Source organism: Lepisosteus oculatus, chromosome 12 (genome assembly GCF_040954835.1).
Source record: "Lepisosteus oculatus isolate fLepOcu1 chromosome 12, fLepOcu1.hap2, whole genome shotgun sequence".
NCBI classification, from domain to species: Eukaryota; Metazoa; Chordata; class Actinopteri; order Semionotiformes; family Lepisosteidae; genus Lepisosteus; species Lepisosteus oculatus.
The window spans coordinates 10,298,836-10,319,412 of record NC_090707.1 but is presented as its reverse complement, the minus strand read 5'-3'; the positions used below and the strand labels follow the sequence as shown (position 1 = coordinate 10,319,412).

Below are 20,577 nucleotides of genomic sequence, written 5' to 3'. Positions count from 1 at the left end.
CTGATTTCAACTGAGCTCTGAGGATTGTGTCTAATAACACTCTTGTTAGAGGATTATGAGTCGAGTTAATAAGTGGTCCACATGGAGCTTTCCTTTTTCTTCTTTTGTGCACACACCCCCTGTTGTCTAGTTTTCTCTGTGAGGGTGGTGGGATTTCTAAAACCAGCATTAGCATAAAGAGAAAGTGGATGCATCTGACATATTTCAAAATATCCCCCAATGAAAATGGCAAGAGGAATAGTGTCTAGGACTCTTCTGTTGTCGTACCCCTGAGTAAAGACTTTTACTTGGATTGCTTCAGTAAAGTACCCAGCCTTAGAAATGAGCACAAAAATAAGTTTGGATAAAAGCCTTGCCTAAATAATTTATTGGTATTAACCCTGAGAGTTATATGATTCTGTTTGACTAATGTCAGAGACCTTAGGGATTAATGTCTTATTTCTCTTATTCTTTTTAGTTCATTCTTGTTTTTTCCTGTAGCTTAATTCAACACATTCATTCTGTTGGGAACATAATTGTTTTTTTGCAACGTGTTTAAGTGGTGAGTTTAATTCATAGTGCTTGTTTTGGTTTTCATGTTCAGTACAATTCATCTTATCATTTGGTTTGCTTCTTAATTCAAGCAAGTTCTTCTTAAAGTAAGCAGTTGCTACTTCTTCTGTATTAAGAGTTGTTGAATCTTTGCATGCTTGATATGTCTGTATACATTGCCTGAATCTTAGGCACAGTTCATTACTTTATAGCCTTTAAGTATCTGGACACAGTTGATCTTACAGATTTGATTTTGGAGCCAGACTGTGAAAAACCAAAGCATTTCCCTGGGTGCTCCCTATTCACAGGATTTAATTTCGAGAATTTGTTTTAGCATTGTAAAAGGTGAAGATAGCTTGTTCTTATCTATGTTTATCCTCACATTTCCTGTGCTTTATACATGGTCAGAAGAATTTTTAACAGGACAGCTTTTTAAATTGAAGCAGCATGTTAGAAAAACCATTTAGTCTTTTAAAAGTGTTTTGGCATTTTGACATCCGCTCTCATTACAGAAATAGTAACCAGCGTCAGTTCTCTTTCATATTTCACTGGATTCCTGCTTCTGAAAATATTTGTGAGATTTTTTAAACCAATACCTCGGTGAGGTAAAATCTTCTCATCTTTCTTTCCAACAGCCTAATTGTGAGAAACAGGCTGCCAGAATGTGTTTTGAGATAATGCAAACTGCTTAAATAAAATGAACTAAGGTATGAGCTACCTTGACAGTGCAGACTTTCTGTAACTAAATGCCATTGGCAGTTTATTGGCTTTATTAGGGAATACATTTTGAAATTCTTGCCTTGTTAAGTTAGGGGTTTGAGAGCTGTCAGTGACCCAGGGCCAGCTGCTTTCTTAATTGGGCCATTAGGAATCAGCAATGTGGTGGCTGGAGATGCCAGTGCAATTAAAGTACACTCACATGGTGCTCCCATGCTGTGTGGGGAGCACTGGTTTGGTGAAGCTAATTCTTTAAAGCACATGGTTTAGCAGAGCTACATTATCTGAAGGCAATGAAAAGGCATTTAAGTTCTGTCCCGTGAAGTATAGAAGGTTGGTGCTTGTATGTGATTTGGAAGAGTCTTTTAATAAGCATTATGTGTATCATATTTGGTTAGCACATATTTGGTTTAGCCCATTTCTTTCATTGTAGCGACCCACCCATCCCTGTAACACCACGTGACTACAACTGGTAAGGACCTATTTGAAGACCTTTGAAATGAATCCCTTTGAATCCAAACGAGTCCGTTTGCTCTCATCAGCATCTGCGGGTTTTTTTTCCCCCACTGTTACTCACTAAATTCATAATTATAAGTGTTGAGTACTCATGCAGGGTGGTGTACTCAAACTGTGATGGAAGGTTTTGGGGAGGATAAAGTAGGCTTTGTTGATGCCTCTTAATTAAATGGTGCACCTTGCGTAGAAGGCAAGTTGTCAATCAAAACATTATTAGCAGTCATACTTGTCAGGACAGTAATCCTACTGTACTGAAATAAACTACTTTGACAGAGGGTTTTGTTTGAAAACGCAGCCAGACAGCCATTGTTGTTGTTGGCGGTTCTGATCTTTTAAAGCAGATTAACTCCCCCACTTCATTCTGGCTCTTGTCTTTTCTTTAATTGTTAAATGGAATGAATTTATCTGTGGCCTTCGTGATGGCGTCTGTTTGACAGACGCTTAATATAGACAATGACTAATGCAGCTCAGATGTATTTTGTGTTAGGGCTGTCAGAGTAATTAAAATTATTTTTACATAAAAGTAGTAATGGCATGGACAAAAATAATAATTTTTCCTAAGTACCATATCCTTCCTGCTTTTTAATGGTGTTGAATGTTTTAATACTGTTGAGTAGTGCTGAATGAACAGCTCTTGTACAATGGGAGTTGAAGGACACAGCCTGCACAGCACTTTGTAAAAAAAATAATCTAATTCATAGATACCAGATATTGTTTTGTGCCATAGGTTTATGCAGAGGAAAACATGTCTTGTCTGATTTGGAAACCCTGAGGGAGGTTAGTTAATGGTGCTTTAATACTAAGAACTCTAAAATCTGAATTTCTTTTCATCTGCATTTTGCTTATTATCATAGTATATTGATAGGTAGAGACTTTGTGCTGATGATGTAGTAAGTAAATCTTGTCCATGCACTTTCAAGCGACAAGTCTTTATATTGTTTTCAGAACTGTGACCTCACAGGAAAATCTGTTCTTTTGGTTCATGTTCCATGACCATTCATTACTAGCTCAGATGAATAGTAATTGTAGTTTTGGTATTTCACCAGTGACGCATGAACTGGTCACAAACTGAACCATATTATAGGTTAGATTTTGCCTTCACTTCATGATGAATTTACTATATGCTATGTAATTATTCCAGTACAGTGGTTTGTTAGAGCTTGATTTCAACCTAAAGTTTTTTGATGCTTTAATGACACATTTAATCGCACTGTAGATTTTTGTTTTTAAATCAGGGAGGATATTCTGTTCAATTAGAATAATATGCTGGTGCTTACCTTTTTAAACTGCTGTCTTTGCAAGTGATCACTGAAAAGGAAAAGTCAGAGCAATGTCTGTCTCCAAGCTTAATTTACTTTCTTGTTTATTACAGTTTCTTAAAATACGATACATGTTTCCCTTGATGCCTGCTAAAATTTTAAATGAAAGAAAAGGGGCCATGAGCTTATTTTTTGAGACAAGCTGATATGACTTTTTTGCAGTTCGTTCAGGTATCGTGTATGGATTTATTCACTTGGTCCATTAAATGTCTCTGGATTTTTTAATTTCCTGCCGGATTAGTAAGCAGTCAGCTGGTTGACTTCAGCCTCTGCTCTGTCCCCTTGGCTTTCACCCATCATTTCCACACCATCTGTTCCTCTCTTCTGTTCACTCACAGGGCAGAAGAACTGTACATACAGACAGAACTGGCAGGCAGTCAGCGCTGCCTAATCCTCCCACACACTATCAAGACAAAAAATCCTGTTCAAGGATCAGTTCTGAGTTGCTAAAGCCTTCCTGGTAGAATGTTACTTTTTTGTTTGAGAGCTTATTATTTTTCTATTTATATTTAAAGACTTGGAGCGAGAAGCATTTTGCAGCTAGTAACTTACCAGAGGGCTAACCAATCACCTTTTGATCTTGGCGTCAAATCAATTTTGTAAATTTTCATGTTTTTGGGTGCCATTCATTTGCTTTTCATTTTCTCTTTCTTGACCTTTTAAAAAAAACCCTTATAGGCACAATTCAACTTACTTAGGAGCATCTGTCTAAATCATGTTCCTAGGGCATTGTCCTATCTTCCCTCTGTTGTGATTAGTTTCTGGTAATTTTTTATTAGATGATATTTGCTGGTTGATCAACTCATAAGAGTATAAAATAAAATTAAATAGATCTGAAAATTAAATAGATTTGAAAGTTTTTTCTCTTTATTCTCTTTGATTACAAACTACTGTATTTAATTATAGCTAATAAACGTAGTGATCATTAAAGCTTTATGTGAGTTGGACCAGATCTAGAGCTACTCAAATAACAAGCGGCTATTCACCATTCACCCTTGTATTTTTTTAAATAATTTGAAACGCGTGACTAATTGCCTGGCATGGTTTTAGACAGAAATAATACATCCCATGTGATAGTCATAAGAAAAAGCTGAGGGGTCTGTTCTTTACTAGTGCCTTGTTTTTAAAGGGCATACAGAGAGAGATGGTATATTTTTTAAGCTAATGCAAAATATAAACCAGAATGACCTGTAAGCTTTCCTTTTTTTTTCCAGCTTTATTTCGGAAGCGGCCTGACAATTGTGAATGTTCTTGGTGATGGCACTATGGCAGGGCTCACATGACATAACTTAGCTGTCTCACAACTCTTGGGTCTTGGGTATGGTTCTACACAGCGACATATTCTGTGCTTCAGTACTTTGTGCACATTTGGTTCTATTTCTCCTTTGAGGAACTGGTTGTTATGGAAGCTAGCCTCCCAAATATGTAGCTCCCTTGAAAAACAAAAGGAAAGGTTTAGAGGAGCCAGTGGGATCTAACCTGAATGTTAAACAGGACGCACAAGTGAACTTCACACAGACAAGCACCCCAAGCTGAAACTGAAACCATGACTGTGGAACTGGGAGGCTGTCGTGCTAACCATTGTGCCATTGTATCACCTGCTGAAGACAGGTGATTGGAGTGATTCCAGCAATTATTCATTTAATTTGATAAAATTAATGATCTAAAATGTTCAGAAAAGTTTTGTAATTCCCTTAGGATTTTTGTATTTTCATTTTTGATACATGGAATGTTATTAGGTGTCAATTTAAGTCCCAAGAGTAGATAAAGTTAACCTGATGAAACAGATGACACAAAATGCAATCAACATTTATTGATTATTGCAACATTAAATATTCATGTGTCACAAAGTACGTGGACCTTTAGATTCTTTAAGTGGTGGAACCCCCTTGAGCAGCAATGACTGCAATTAAAACTTTCCTGTAACTATTGATCAGTCTCTCACATTGGTTTTGAGGAATTTGGGTCTCTTCCTCCTTATAGAACCCCTTCAGCTCTGTGCCGTTTGAGGGCTGTCTTATATGGTAGCTTGCTTCAGGCTCTGCCACAACATTTCAGTAGGGGGGGAATGAGGCTCCTCTGTTCAAAAGCAGTGTTTCGTTTCCACCACACATAACTCTCTTAGTGGTCGAAGAGTTCTACCTTTGACTCGTCTATCCAGAGAACATCGTTCCAGAAGCCTTGTGGATCATCTGTGGACTCTTTGGCGAGCTTCAGATGAGCAGTGTGCTTTTTGGAGAACAGTATTTTTTTTTTGCAATCAGCCATTCTTGTTCACTCATTTTCATTTGGTTGAGTCATGAACAGTCACATTAGCCAAGGCACAGTGGGCTGCAGTTTCTTGAATGTTAAGTTCGGGTCTTTTGTAATTTCCTTGTTGATTTTCTGGTTTGTTCTTGAAGAAATTGTGGTAGGATGACTGCTCCTTGGTAGAGGGACTCTGGTCTTGAACTTTCTCCATTTGTAAACTCTGATTGTGGATTACTAGAGACTCACATCTTTGGAAATAGTTTTTTAACCCTTTCCGGATGGATGAGAATCAATAACTCGTTTTCTGAGATTACCTAACAGTGTGGCGTGCCATGTTTTCACACACCTGCATGGTTAAGACCAAACTCACAACATTTCCGATCTTTTTATAGAATGAGGCCTTCCAGACTGAGCTCCCAAGATCTGCCTAATTATTTGAACACCTGATTCTAATTATTCCCTTAATGAAGCTAACGAAACTAGAGTTACACTTACTTTTTCACATCCCGAGTAATTTGATTGCTCAGACTTTGTTTGTTTATTAATATTTCAGGTGACATGGAGTTTGTTATTATAAAGCCTATTACATATTTACATAAAGAACGGATTCTTGAAGGCTGCCATGGTAGAACTGTGAAATGTCCATATTTATCTTTGGGGTTTACAAACTTTATTTCAACACTGCATAGGTTATTCAAATTCTGCTTGAGATACAGTTGGCTGCCAATGCATGTAATTTGGAGTCAGGTGCTTTCTATAGTATGAGATGAAGATTCTACAGTAATTAACTTAAATATTATGATTCTTTGTTCAGGAGACTTAAGTATGTACTTTATATCACAATTTCTACCCATCATTAGACATTTCAGTACAGTATATAATGATTCCTGATTGCTTTTTTTTTCTTGAGCTTAACTGTAGTCTAAAATAACACTTTTCTTTTGCTTGTTAAAAAAATCAAATCAACATAAAAGAGATGATGAGGTGAAAACAGCTGAAAACAGGAAAGGCGTTTGTGAGATGGGCAGCTGAGCCCCTATGTCTAGACAGATTTATATAATTTGCCATTAGTTTGCCACAGTTTGGTTAGTGCCAACTGGGTGGTATAGGCATTAACTAGTCACAGTTTGCAGGGCCTTTGGTACAACAGTGACCCCTGGTACCTGCCCACTGACATCCAGGACGATTGCACTGTCAGCGCTGTCATTGCACTATTTTGAACACAGCAAGATCTGTGCTTTTCTAACTCACTGGGTAAGGTCAGGACAGCAGTCTTCTGCAGGGCATTGTGACTTATCACATGATATTTTGGTTATACAAACTCAGCAGTTTAAAAGGTTACCCCCTCTTTCTCCAGAACATGTTTAGTTCTTTGCAGGTGGCATTGAACAACTGCTGGAATGTTTCAAAACAATAAAAGGAAACGGAAGATATGAGAAATTCTTTCAGTATTTTTTTTCCCTACTGGAATCTGTATGGATAAATCTTTAATATGCTCATATTTCCCTTTGATTCAGAGCAATTGTAGGAGCTTCTGGGTGTCTCTTTAATTGCCTGGCAGACCTGTAAGATATATAGGCCTTGATGAGGGAATACAATCTTGTTTACTGTTATTTAAACATTTTTTAAATCTCCCACCTCTTTGGCTTTGATACAAATAGCCTAGCTAAACATCTACTTTCAGTATAATCAGAGCACACAGCCTCTTGATTTGGCTTCTAGACTTGTGAGGAGCTTGCAATAATTAGATGGAGTTAGAATTTTCTCAAACAAATACAGGCCAAATTACACCTAATAAAGCTTAGCTGCTTCTTAATACAATTAAAGGATAAGCAGTAAACTGCTGGTCAATAAAACCATTATTACCTTAAACAAATTCATTTTAATTGGTTCCAGATTATTTATATGCACACATTGTTACTGTAAATTTCATATTTTTTTAATGAAAAGGAGGAATTCATTTCAAGTCAGTCTTTAAAATGCAATTTGTAGAAGTCAAAATGTCTTTTTATGATTCCGAGTTGATGAAAGGTAATTTTTGAAGTTTTAATTTTGATCAATGCATATGATCCCGGGGCACTTTAAACAGTTTAGTGTGACAGGAACAAATTATGCATGCATAAAAAATCACTCTGAAGACAAGTGGTAATTATACAACTCTTTCTCTTAAGAAACATTGCAGTTGTCAAAGTCATTGACATTCACAGACCTCAGTTCTCATAGTATCACATATTGTGAACTTTGTCTTCCTGATCTGTTGTGCCCTGACTAAACTGGTGCTGTAGTACAGTTTTATTTGTTTAGTATGTATTATTGTTTGTTGTTGAAGTGGAACTATGGGTAATAAATTAGTTAACTGTTTGTTTACATTGCAGTGTGCTGTAGTTCTGACAGTGGTAAGTGATCCCATTCCTTAGGATTTCAATTAACCATTTTTCAAACTAGCATTAAACAAAGCAAAAACAAATGTTACCTGTCTGTTGATCCGTGTTTTAATTGTGCCTTGCTGTTGTTTACAAAATATAAATTACAGTTTTTTTAAAGACAAGTGGAGTTAGATCTGAGTTTGAGTGTGTAGAACAAGCTTTGGAAAATGTATACCCACACAATAAAATAGATTTTAGGATTGTATCAGTATGTCAGTACATCATTGTATCAATATAGTACATGAGAAAAGACAGCCTTAAATATGACACAACATGATTTCAACTGTAGTGTTTCAGATTAAAAATAGTTAAAAAGTAAAAAACACTGCATTCTCTAGAAGCTGGTTAATAATTTATGTCTCCTCCTCTGAAAACCTCAAAATTGCAGACAACTGTCCCGTAGACAGAAATAAACAGGTGTAGAACACTTATTATATTTCATACATGTGCATTACTTGTACCCAGTTAAGCATGTTTACAGTAGGATGAATCACGCATTGCTTAAAGCTCCTAATTTTATCTTTAGCTGTGTAACAGGTCACTTTTTAACAACTGTGACAGGTTCACAACCCCAGCTGTACAATCTAGTATTGACCATAATACATTGATGTACATAATACTGCATGTATTACAGTATATGTGGTGAACATACTGGTGCATTTTGGCCACCTTCACATCATCCAGGAGAGGGCTACACATTGGTGGTGGTGGAGGGGAGTCCCCATTACCTGTAAAGTGCTTTAAGTGGAGTGTCCAGAAAAGAGCTATATAAGTGTAAGCAATTATTTATTATTTATTTATGTAATACTATAAGAAGTAGTGCTACCTGTTCGATGAAATGCTGTTGATTTGCATTCCTTCCACTGAATACATGCTGTACATCAAATATTAAATGGCAGGTGAAAATGGTCAGTTTTAAAGATGTGATAATTTTTTTTACTTTTCTTATACAAAAGTTCACAGATGTAAATGTAGTTCTACTTCTGTCTTAAAGCCTTTCTTTGTTTCACTAATTGTCACATGATAATTATATAAAATAAAAATGAGTGCTTGGCTTTTAAGGCTGGAGGTTTTTTGTTTTTTTTTAGTTGAACAACTGTCTCTTTTAGAAGGAAAAGACTAAAGCTGAAACAAAGAGCATATTGAGGGAAAAAAGAGGGAAAAATAGGTCCCTGTCTTACTCTTTTATATCTCTGATAGGGGTCATAGTTCAGAATCGGTCAGAGTTTATAAACACTGTGCTATAAGGAGTAGGAAATTGGGGCTGTAATGTGTGTTAATGTTTGAAACTGTGGAGGGCAAACTACAGTGTCAGATTCAAGTAATTTAATTTTATGGAGCAAAGGAAAGATAATTGTCGTAAGTACTTTGCATGATTTACTGAAGCAGGAAAAAACGGGGACAAAATAGTTTTTTTATGTTAAAATATGCAGGAATTCTGTGGGTTTAAAATACTTATGTAAAAATTATGTGTTCCTTAAAATGTGAAGTTCCAGTCTTGGAGAAAAAAAAATAAGTTTGAGAGGTACTGTATGTGTATGCTTTACTTGTTTATCAGCCTAGAGTGAAGTCCCAGTGAATCACTGTGAGGTTCTAAGTGGTCAGTCAGAGCTTCAAAGGTGGGTTACCGGCTCAACTTTATTTGTCCGTGTAGATCTAAAATGCCAATTTTGCCGAAAACATGTTTCTATTCATGCTTGAAATCCCATTTAGAAATAATGTGGTGCCTTTATTTGAAAGAAATATTTGTGCAGTAACAAAAAGTGACTATATGTCTTCTGTAAATACAACATACGAATGTACAGTTTTATGTCTGAAAACAGTGGTTCTTTGTCTTCCTCTTTGCTTTTATTTTTTTTGGACATATACAATTGGAATTCATGAGAGAAGTTCTTACAAAGGCTAGCTGACACTGTTTCTGTATTGTCTGACTTTGAAAATGACTACACGGGATTTGAGCCTCACACTGATCCTCTAATCAACACAGAAGATTTTTAACATCCCATGGACCATTATTTTTTTCTTGTTTGCTGGTCTGTGCACAAAAGAGATAAGAGAAGACAAATCATTCCCTGTGAGTTTTTTTTTCCATCAATGCCCACTGTGACATAAATAACAAGTTTATTTTCCTCAGATATATTAGAATATTTTGCCTGTACCTAGGAGATACAATATTCAGGATTTAGTTAAACTGTCTTTGATCTTGGGTTTTATTATTAATAGACCAAAGTAGGCAGATTGTTAAATTCACTGTGACAATTTAGCTAAAACTAAACTGCTAAAAACTAAACAAGCTAGATAGGCCAAATGGTTTTCTCTTGTTTGCAAACTTTCTTATGTCCTAGTTTAAAACACATTTACAACTTGAAAATGTTGTTTCTTTTTTGCTTTTTTTATTACAAAAATTATCATAGTCGCATTATGGATTTATTTTAGTCTTTTTACATTTCTAGATTAATATTGTATAAACGGTGTTGGTCTGGTCCTGATTAAGAGATTATTGATCCAATGTGAAGAAACATTTATAATTTTGCATTTTATATGAATCAATGTTTTTATAGTAGCATGATGTATTGTGCTAATATAAAATTATGTGCTTTTCATTTTTATATTACATGTAAACGTTGCTCTCCATGTTTACATTCGAAAGAAGTTGACAATTGTGTTTTATTAGTGAGGTTTTAACAATCAAGCAGGGATTTTATATCTTACTAACCTATAGCTTTGGGACTGTATCCATAGCACATACGTACTGTAGGTTGTTTGGCAGATTCACCGCTTGAATACTTTCCTGACATTTGCTAATTTATTCTAGTGAGTTATCTAGTGTAATAATGTTCAACTTCACTTTTTAGGCCACCATCTGTGAATTTTTATGAGTCTGTTGAATCCTCCCCTCAGGCGTTTAAGAAATAAGAACATCTTTGGCTTGGATTTATATTGGTATGTTTGTTTAATAACAGAAAAGGGTCTTATTCTGTGCAGCAGCGCGCTTCATATGTTCAGTCTAAATGTAATTACGTGCACAGCAATAGAAAAGTTGCAGCAATAGAAAACAAAGCAAGTACAATATGAGTGGTGTATATATACAGTATATATTGTACATATAATTGAATTCTTGTTGTTTGCAGGTGCCTAGACAAGAGGAAGAGATGAAGGTACACATGCACACTAAATTCTGTTTCTTGTGTGTGGTCACGTTCCTGTTCCATCAGTGCAACCACTGCCATGGTGATGGGCACCACCACCACCACCATGCAGAGGAGAACCACGTGCACGACCACAATGACTTCCAGATCTCCCAGGCACCCTACATGCAGGGCAGGGGTGCTGGAAACCCTCCCTCTGAACATAGCCCTGATGAAGGGCATGAGGCTGAGACTGAGCAGAGATTCTACATACAGCAGCTCTTCCGGCGCTACGGCAAACAGGACCGGCTAGACTTTGGGAGCTTTCAGAGCCTCCTGTTCAGCCTGGGGCTGGGAGAGATACGGGTTGTAGAGTTGGACCATGAAGACTTGGGACACGATCATGTGGCTCATCTGGATGCGCTGGAGGTTCAGCAAGGCCTGCATTCCCACTCTCACTCACACTCTCACACTCACCCACACACAAATACCCATCCACACCCTCATCCCCACATACATGCAGAAGACGAAAAGAACACCACCACTGTGAGGGATCTGCACAATACCCAGTGCAACCAGTCCAACCAAAGGGCATCAGAAGCATCCTTAAGCTCAACTCTCAAGCCTCCTATGGACAGGCATTCCCTTGAGGGCCAAGATTACAGCCATAATGAATCTGAGCCTCATCGACATCTTGGGCATTCCCATCACCATCACAGTCATCAGCTTCACCGTCACCATCAGCACAATAGCAGTTCTTCTCATCCTATAGAGCCACACAACACCACTGCAGACCAGCAGCAGCAAACGCAGTCTATAGACTCCAAGGCCAAGAAGCCCCGGAAAAACAAAAAAGGTGTAAGGAATAAAGACACTGCCGTCACCTCCCTCCCTCCTTCTCCTCCTCCCCATTCTGAGGTTGGGGAGCATGGCAATGAGAGTCGAGAGCCTTTTTCTCACACTGAGGAGCAGCGGGACCACTTCCACACTCACAGAGACAGCAATGAGTCTGGACACAACCTTGAACAAAGTCACAGCTCTGGGGACGAGCACACATCTGTGAGAAAGAGAGAAGCGCCCGATGGTCATAGAGACAAGAAGCATTCAGTTTCGGACAGCCATCAAGGGGACAGTGAACAACAGTTTGAGGAGGTGGGTGGAAGACTGAAGGAGTGAGGAGTGACGTTTAAGCCATTCCAGTTGCTTTCTTTTCTGGTCTGATTAAACAATGAGCAAATCAGAAGCAATTTGTGTGTTTTAAAAGACTTGCACACTACTCCTTGTTATAGTATTTAGCATTATTATATGCAGCCGTGCCTTAGAGGTGAAACTGTTATCATAAAATACCACTCTGTGTATCACTTCCATGTATGGCATCTGGTCCCATTCGAGGTAGAACTGCAAATGCTAAACTAGTTTCTTTAATTGCTATCAAAACATATGCATTACTTGTATATATTAATGAAGTCAAAGTTGTGAACATTTTTATGTTCAGACTTTAGCATCGCAAGTTATTTGTGTTCATACCTCTCACCCCCATTGGGAACAGCATTTTCCACATTTAGGCTCACAGCTACAAATGCTGTACAGTATTGAACACAGCTGAGAATAAGAACGTGTAAGCAAACTCCTCTGGCCCATCAAACATTGAGTCATTTATATTCTTAGCAATTTGGTCTGTATCAGAGGCGCAGCGCCCATTGGAAAAGAGGCATGTCGTTTGATGATATCAGCGCAAACCTGGAAACTCATGAGCTTACAGGGGTTGCTGTGTAACCAAAAGCAAAGAGATTCCCTGCCGACTGTTCCACCCTATCCTCAGCCATGTTCAGTCAGTGCGTTGCCACTTGGGAAAATTCAGTCACAGTCAGCTAGTGACATGACTCGGGCTCGAACACATGCTCATAGAGCTCAGCCTGCACTGGGGTGAGTGCCTGTACCATTTGGGCTACTCTGGAAACCCAAGAAGTACAAATTTCAGTGTAGTGCCATAATTTAATTGAAAATAGTTCTTGATTGTTTATGAGAGTTTAGTGAAATAAAGCCTTACAGCAGCTTTTTATGTAGTTTTTTTTGTTTTGCTTGCAAATGGGGAAAAAAAGTAAAGTTATTTTCTTAAGGTATTTTTTTACCTTTATTACTTGGACAAATGATGGGAGCTTTCACTACAGGACTGTAAACAAGCAACAGTCAATAATAAATGTGCCCTCCAGGGCTTTCCATGAACAGCCATGAAAAAATGTTTCAGCTATTGAATCTCTTAAAGAAAACTGCTGTGCAAAACATTCAACTAAAATGTCTTCTTTCCTTGCAGAATATTACAGAATATATATTTGTACACACAAATATACTTTCAATAGAGTTTTGAGTGAAATCCCTGAAATCCTCAGCAGATCTTTACAGATCTTTTCATTTGTCTGTAATATGGGCTCTTTGTATTGTAATAAAGAGCATTGCTCATGGAAAACCTGACTTCAGATTTAGTTGGTTGAAGGAAATTGTTTCTGGTTTTGTAGCTTCTAAAATGTGAAACCTCTTAAAAGTTTTACTTGAGCTGGAGCTTCAATTCTAAAATGCCATATACAACAGCTTCTGGAAAATCAGACAGTGCTTGATCAAGTTATTAAGTCTAAAATAGCAGTACTCCACTCATCTAGAAATCTGAATGTTTCAGGTTATCAATGTGGTAACCTTGAGGATTTTCTCTCTTTTTGGCTTGTTGTATCATCTCTTTACTCTTCTTAGTGTCTGAATGTCACCCAGTTGCTGCACTACTATGGATTGAGCCCTGAAATGCCCATATCTCCAGCACAGTTTACCTACCTCTGCCCAGCTCTGCTCTACCAGATAGACAGCCGGGTCTGCATCCGCCACTACCACCAGCTGGACATTGAGCCCCAAAAGGCAGAATCTACCCTGTCAGGTAGGTGGAACATCTTAAGAGCAAAAAGATGTCCTTAATCCCTGAAAATCTAAATTGATTTATGACATGCCAGTAACAATATCCTTTAAGCAAGGAGGCAGATGCCATTCTAAAGTAATGTCTTGAATCCTAGAACACAAGTGGAAACCAAGATAGTGTTCACTTAGGATTGACAATTGAGCCACTTTTTTGCAGAATCAGTGGTGGGTGTCTAGAATTTACTGTGTAAAATCAAGAAATGACTTGCTGGATTACCTTACTTTCATTTGTCAGCAGCCATATCACCCTGCAACTCACAACTGGCAACCCACTGAAGCTAAGCAGGTGTGAGCCTGGTCAGTACCTGGATGGGTGACCTCCTGGAAAAACTAAGGTTGCTGCTGAAAGAGGTGTTAGTGGGGCCAGCAGGGGGCGCTCACCCTGCGGTCCATGTGGGTCCTAATGCCCCAGTATAGTGATGGGGACACTGTAACTGTACTGTAACCACGCGCCGTCCTTCGGATGAGATGTAAAACCGAGGTCCTGACTCTCTGTGGTTATTAAAAATCCCAGGGTGTTTCTCGAAAAGAGTAGGGGTGTAACCCCAGTGTCCTGGCCAAATTTCCCATTGGCCCTTACTAATCATGGCCTCCTAATAATCCCCTAATAATCTCCTAATAATGAAGAATTGGCTTCATTACTCTGCTCTCCTCCCCACTGATAGCTGATGTGTGGGGAGCGTTCTGGCGCACTATGGCTGCCGTCTCATCATCCAGGTGGATGCTGCACATTGGTGGTGGTGGAGGGGAGTCCCCATTACCTGTAAAGTGCTTTGAGTGGAGTGTCCAGAAAAGCGCTATATAAGTGTAAGCAATTATTATTATTATTATTATTTGTAACCTTTCTTGTGTTGTTCATAAGAAGATGAGTTTGACTGGTTTGACTGGTTCTTAGTCGGTGCTGTATATTTTTTATTACACTTGTGGGCTGCTGTGACTTGGTATGTTCCAGGTGTGATGTGTTTGTAAAGTGAAAACAACAGATGGGAGATGGACAGCTCTTATATTGGCATACAGGGATATGATGAACCTGTGACTTCTAGCTTGGATTAAAAAAAAAAAACATGGCAAGGAGGAAGCTGTGCCTTTCAGAGCAGACAGGAGACTTTTCCAGTTTTGAAGTGGAATGTCTTAAGTAGTGCGGAAGTTTATTTTCATTTACAGAACAGTAAATCTAGTTAAGCTTGTGGTGTAAGCTGGGTGGTCTATAATTATGCGTGAATAGTTATCTGCCTTGATCTTGTTAGCTTCAGGGAGGATTTCTCTCGCCCTTCCACCCTCTGTGTAAGTGTTTTATCAGACAAACAGAATTATTCCTGTGGTAAATTCTGGTGCATGATGGTAAATTTCTGGAATTCTGTTGGACATGTGCTGTAAACTGTTTTAATGCAATCTGCCCAGTCACAGCCTGATTCACATTTGTCTATGCCTTTGAGACGGACTAAGTAGTTCAGGTCACTACTTATACAGTATCTGTAGATCCCACGGTGTTTTAGCTCAAGCATTTTGTCATTAGTTTCTTTTCCCCCCCAAACTTACAAGGATAAAATAATTATTCAACCATAATACAGACTTATTAGATTCAACTGGGTTTGTTTTTCCAAACTTTTGTTTACTCCTGAATTTCTCAGTAGGAAAATAAAAATGTGATGGTGCCACACGACTGTTGTTGGGGGGAACATGCGTCTAACCTGATGTGAAGCACTACGAAAATCTCATAATAAATTATCCTTGTGTTCATGCATTTTACAGAACTTTTAATGATTAGCAAAGTGTGTTTCGCCAATCATATATCTTCACAGGGTTTGGATGTTTAAGTGAACCATTGATTAGTTATTTTTTTCCAAACAGCTTTAATAAATGTCGGCTTGGTTATGAAGCCATGAAGTCCATTAAAAACCTTGACTGGAGTAATTCTTCCCTAAGTCGGTTACCGTACATTTTTGTGTTTCTGTATTTTGTAAAATAGAGGTTGATAATTAGCAGACTATTCTGCTGCCATAGCACTATACAATTAAGAATTTACTAATTAACAATGTGAAAAATATAAGTTGAGAAAAAGAGAATCTGTGGCTTATTTGTAGGCTTTTAACACTAACAGTACCAAGCCATCACTGTAGAGTAGAAAATTGCTCATTCTCTTTCACGTTTTCTTAAGTAAAAGCTTGTGAATTCCTGTAAATAGAAATTATGAAGACTGTAGAACAAGCAGGTCTTAATTCTTCAACGAAAGCTGGAAAATGGGGGAGGCTAAAATCTGTAAATGATTTGATAGATTTTATTATTCCTTGATAGTTTGTATGTTTTTGGAAATCTTCCCACCCAAAAGAGTTCCTTTCCTTTTCCACTATAAGTTTTTACTCGGAATGACATTAATACATACAGCATACTTGCTCATTTAGTTAAACCATTGCCAGAATAAACCTGGCAAGATAAATTCAAACCTAGGACTTTCATAGATGATTGGATGCTTTATATCTTGAGGTGGTTAGTGTTTGTTGGCATTGATTTACATTTAGAGTTTCTTTGAGAGTCAGGTGAGGTGTGGAACAGACTTAAAGGGATGGAATTCAGAATCCAGAGGACTTATTTGTGTTTCATTGAAAGAAATTGTGCTGTACTGTCCTAAAAAATCCAGAGTTTCTGTTGCCCACTTTTTTTCAAAGACTTGATTTATAAAGTCAGGGTGATTATTAAGTAGAAAATAGAAAAGTCTATTCACATATACGTTTATAGCACAGGTTCCTCTGTTCGGAATGTGTTTTACATACCAACAGATGTTTTTGTACATTCAGCTGTCAGTTGCATGACTGTTTTGAACTAAGAACTATAAGAAAAAATGTACCAAATGTGAAGGTTATTCCATGTGTATTGTGAGCTGTGATTTCTTTGTTGTAACAGGGATTGATCCCGACTTTTGTTTTTTTAATGTGTTAAATAATGAAGCAGATTCACAGAAGGCTGAAAATATGAAATGTTGTTTTATTTTCAATACTACCATGGTGGGAATTTATATGATAAAGAGACGCCACATTATGTAAAACAGACCATTAGATTGTACAAAATCTGTAATTTCGCTGAAAAATATTATGCAAATAAGACAATAAATTGTTTGGTTGCTATGGATTAGACTAAAAGATGTATCTAATTACAGGCCAAAGCAGAATTATTCATTGGTATGTAAATTATCATTCATAAATGTATATCCTCTAGGAACCTTACTGTTATATGGTATATTTTAATACACTGAAATACATTTTACTCATAACACTCAAATGAAATTAAAAATGAATCTTATTTACAACCAACCAGTGGCTCATCTGTTTTCCATTCTTTAGACATGTAACCCCTTTCCCTCTTATGTAGAAGTGTTTCTTGGCAGGTAAGACAGATATATTGTTTTAGTAAAAATTTATATGAAAAGTTAAATTATGGAGGGAAAATTTGCTTTTATTAGCTTTTTTGATGTAGGAAAACAATCATTGGAAGGATCTGACATTTCTGCTTTGAGTTTAATGCAATTTTTTTTCATTTTGAACCACACATTTTCGTAAATGGAAGAGGTCAGAAACCACACCCTTGTTGTTTTTGCAGCAATGCAGTGTGTTGTATCAACCTGGCCGTCCGTTAAATAAAAATTATACCTGTAGAAAAAATGTTTGGACAGTCATGCTAGGAGTCTAAACAACAAGACATTTGACATTATCCTTGTTCACCTATAGTAATTCTTATCTCTCAGTTGACATTGCCATTTAGGACTATTTTTTTCATTAACCTTGGAAGACAGCTGTAAGCAGTATCACTTGATGGAACAATCTTTCTCTGCCGTACACAGAAATTATTCATAGTGGGTAAGAACACTGCTGATAATTCAGATAATTGTAGCATCATTAAGAAGTGTTGGCTGGTCCTGTATGAGTCTTGCAGAGTGAAACAGATAATACCTCATTAGCTTCCCTACTTTTAACATTGCCTCTGAGAAATAGTGGGGCTATTGGCTTTTAAGTGTGCTATGGAAATACTGGGGATTTTAGGCCAGGCTCATTCACTCTTAATTTGCATCCTGCCTTAAATACCAGGGGATTAGTAAAATGGCTGCTAAGCGTTTTTCTGCCAATTAAAATGTTCAAACAGCGTAGAATGCCATCTTCTCGCCCTGGCTTTGAAAACGCATAATTAGAAAGCTTGCACAGATGACTGCTTCTTTCCAGCTTTTTATTTTTTTTTTAAATGGATTTTCTTTTTACTAAGATAATGAGATAGGGACTAGATGAATAAGTTGAGCATGAAGGACCTCAACAGTTTATGTGACCTGATTTTCATTTTCATTTGAAGAGTGTCTCAAGGATCCAATTTCATTAAATGCAGTGCACTTGTCTAGAATTTAAGTGCCATGGGGAAAAGTTTAACCTATCTGATAAACCTTTTGAGAAGGTCTGCTTACTTATAGGAGTGTATATTGAGAAAGCAGCACTTTCCCAAATGCATCATATGATGGATCTTATTGTCAGGTGCTTAATCATGAAGCAATTTTCAGTGAGTAAAAAATTAACAGCTCTGAGATCCTTAAGTTATTCTACAAGCTGTATGATACCTTTGTCAAGCCTGAAGACTTTATATAAAAGTGATCTTAAAATATGCGTATGCATGATCTTACATGTTTGCCTAGGGACTTCAAAGTATACTGATTAAGGATGACAAAAATAGAGCTGCATGATCCTGTCATTTCTAATAGTAAGTGAAGCAGAAAAAACATGCTGCTTAGAAACAATTATAGATAGTTGGTGAAACTTGAAATTAGCTTTGTATTTTACAGTCTGCAATAATGGGTTTTGGTGGCAAATGACATATTTGTGATTAGGTATAAAATCTGTTTTTAATTGTAGAAGCTTGCATCTCTCAAGCTAAGAATGGTAATTCTTCAAGGAGCAGCACATTTTTTGGTTTGAAGTCTTGTGAGCATTTTGAGTAGAAAGTAGGTCAGCTGTCTCCGTGAGTTGCCAGGTCATCACTTTGATCTGTATACAAATTGTACCTCTGGCCGTGGAGAAGACAGTAATGTCTTGGAAAAACTTTCACAAGACTCAGCCTACTTGCAGCTAATTGAAACACAATGCCAGATTGTTGCCTACTTCAATGCCAGTCGTACATTTTGTGTGCAAATTTATGTGCATAGGGAACAGATGGAACCCTTTCATGTTGTTTTGATGTATACAAAATTATTGAATTCTGTTTAATCACAGAATTCAGGGAGATTTTTGAGGTTGTGCAGGAGGTACAAGGTTAAATTCAGCAATGTGGTACACGTTCATGACTAACCAGTGAAGAACTGAAACCCAAACAGATAACAGAAACTAACATTCCTGGGTGTCAAAACATTGGCCCAAGAAGATCATAAGTCAGATCAGAGAAACTGAAAGATTGTCAGATATGGGTCTTATTTAAGACAATCTATATGTGATCTCCCTTACCCATCTTGAGAAATCCAGCTTTACCAGGAATTCGGGTAAACAAGAAATGCATACAAACTACACTATTCTGTACCTATTGTAATGTAGTAGCTTCAAGCACATTGTAAAATGTTTCAAGTAGTTGGGTGTGTAGCCACTCCAGGTGAAACAGGTACACTGCCTGTACAGCAGCTACAGTGAATAATGTAGAAGGTTTTGCATATTGTTGTGTTTGGAGAATTACCTTCCCCACTACATTTTCATGCTAATATACAGTAGATTGCCAACTCACCCTTTAAAAATGCAGGGATTAATAAGAACATGTCTAGGAAATAGAGGATAAATGCCTGATTTTTTAATAAAGAGATCACCAACGGAGTAGAAAATGTCCATGCATTTACTCAAAAGAAGGAAAGCCATCAGTGAGTACAAAGACAGCTTCACTTCTTTGAAACCATCCGTAATCTCATAAAGCTATGTCAAAGGAGACCATTAGAGCAGTTTTCTATTGGTGTCTCACTGCTTCAAACTGAGGCTAATGAAGTGGCTGAATCTGTCATTAATAAATAGTAGTTACTTGTGTTATCACTTAAACATAAACATTGCTCTGCAGCCATGCTTGATGAGGTTACAGTATAAAAATCAATTATAATAAAACTGAAAGATGTCTCCTCTGAAGAAGAGAGGTTGCATTAAAACAAAGTGCATACTAAAGATACTGTATGAGACTATACAATGAAGAAAATGCAATTTAATTAGGTCAACATCACATTCTTAACGAATTTTAAATCACCATCGTTCTGGGTGCCCACACATATATGTGATGAATTAGAATGACTTGTTCACAACAAGATGCAAAATAAAAGTGATCACAAAAACTTCTCAGCTTTTCTGGATGCAAATGTTGTGAATCAACACACCACCTGAAGAGAAAATTTAAAGAAAAATAAAACTACTTAAAAAAGAACAATTCATATTTATCTTGGATTACTGTATACCTTTTAACAAAGTTGAGTTGCATCTTTTTTATTGCACTATTTTCGTGGTTTTTGACAGTAAACAGTGTGCTGTACGTGGAATTAGAAGTTAACATTTCTGTGGTTTAGCATTGTACAGTAAATGAATCAGGCTAGCAATAAGTTTGTCTTTGTGCTTTGTGAAGTACTGTATGAAAAAAACCTCACCACCTGCTCAAGGCTATTTCGTTTTAATTGTGTCCCTAAGTACTAAGGTCATGCTGGACTAAAAAAGAAATGCATCTGCAGTCAAAGAATATTAA

At 37.2% G+C, this 20,577-nt stretch overlaps 1 protein-coding gene across 5 annotated transcripts in view; it reads left to right on the top strand.

Annotated features, from left to right (window-relative positions):
• The window catches only part of slc39a10 (solute carrier family 39 member 10), a 46,557-nt gene that overhangs the window by 7,391 nt on the left and 18,589 nt on the right, over nt 1-20,577 (top strand). The window contains exons 1-4 of one of the 5 annotated variants that reach the window (XM_015358741.2): nt 8,821-9,118; nt 9,318-9,378; nt 10,891-12,039; nt 13,633-13,810. In XM_015358741.2, the coding sequence (XP_015214227.2) occupies nt 10,912-12,039; nt 13,633-13,810 (1,306 nt within the window). In that variant the 5' untranslated portion in view covers nt 8,821-9,118; nt 9,318-9,378; nt 10,891-10,911. Of the gene's footprint in view, nt 1-8,820; nt 9,119-9,156; nt 9,379-9,468; nt 9,834-10,890; nt 12,040-13,632; nt 13,811-20,577 lie in introns of those variants that run through there. The other 4 variants (XM_015358740.2, XM_069196753.1, XM_015358742.2 and 1 more) reach the window with 4 other exon arrangements.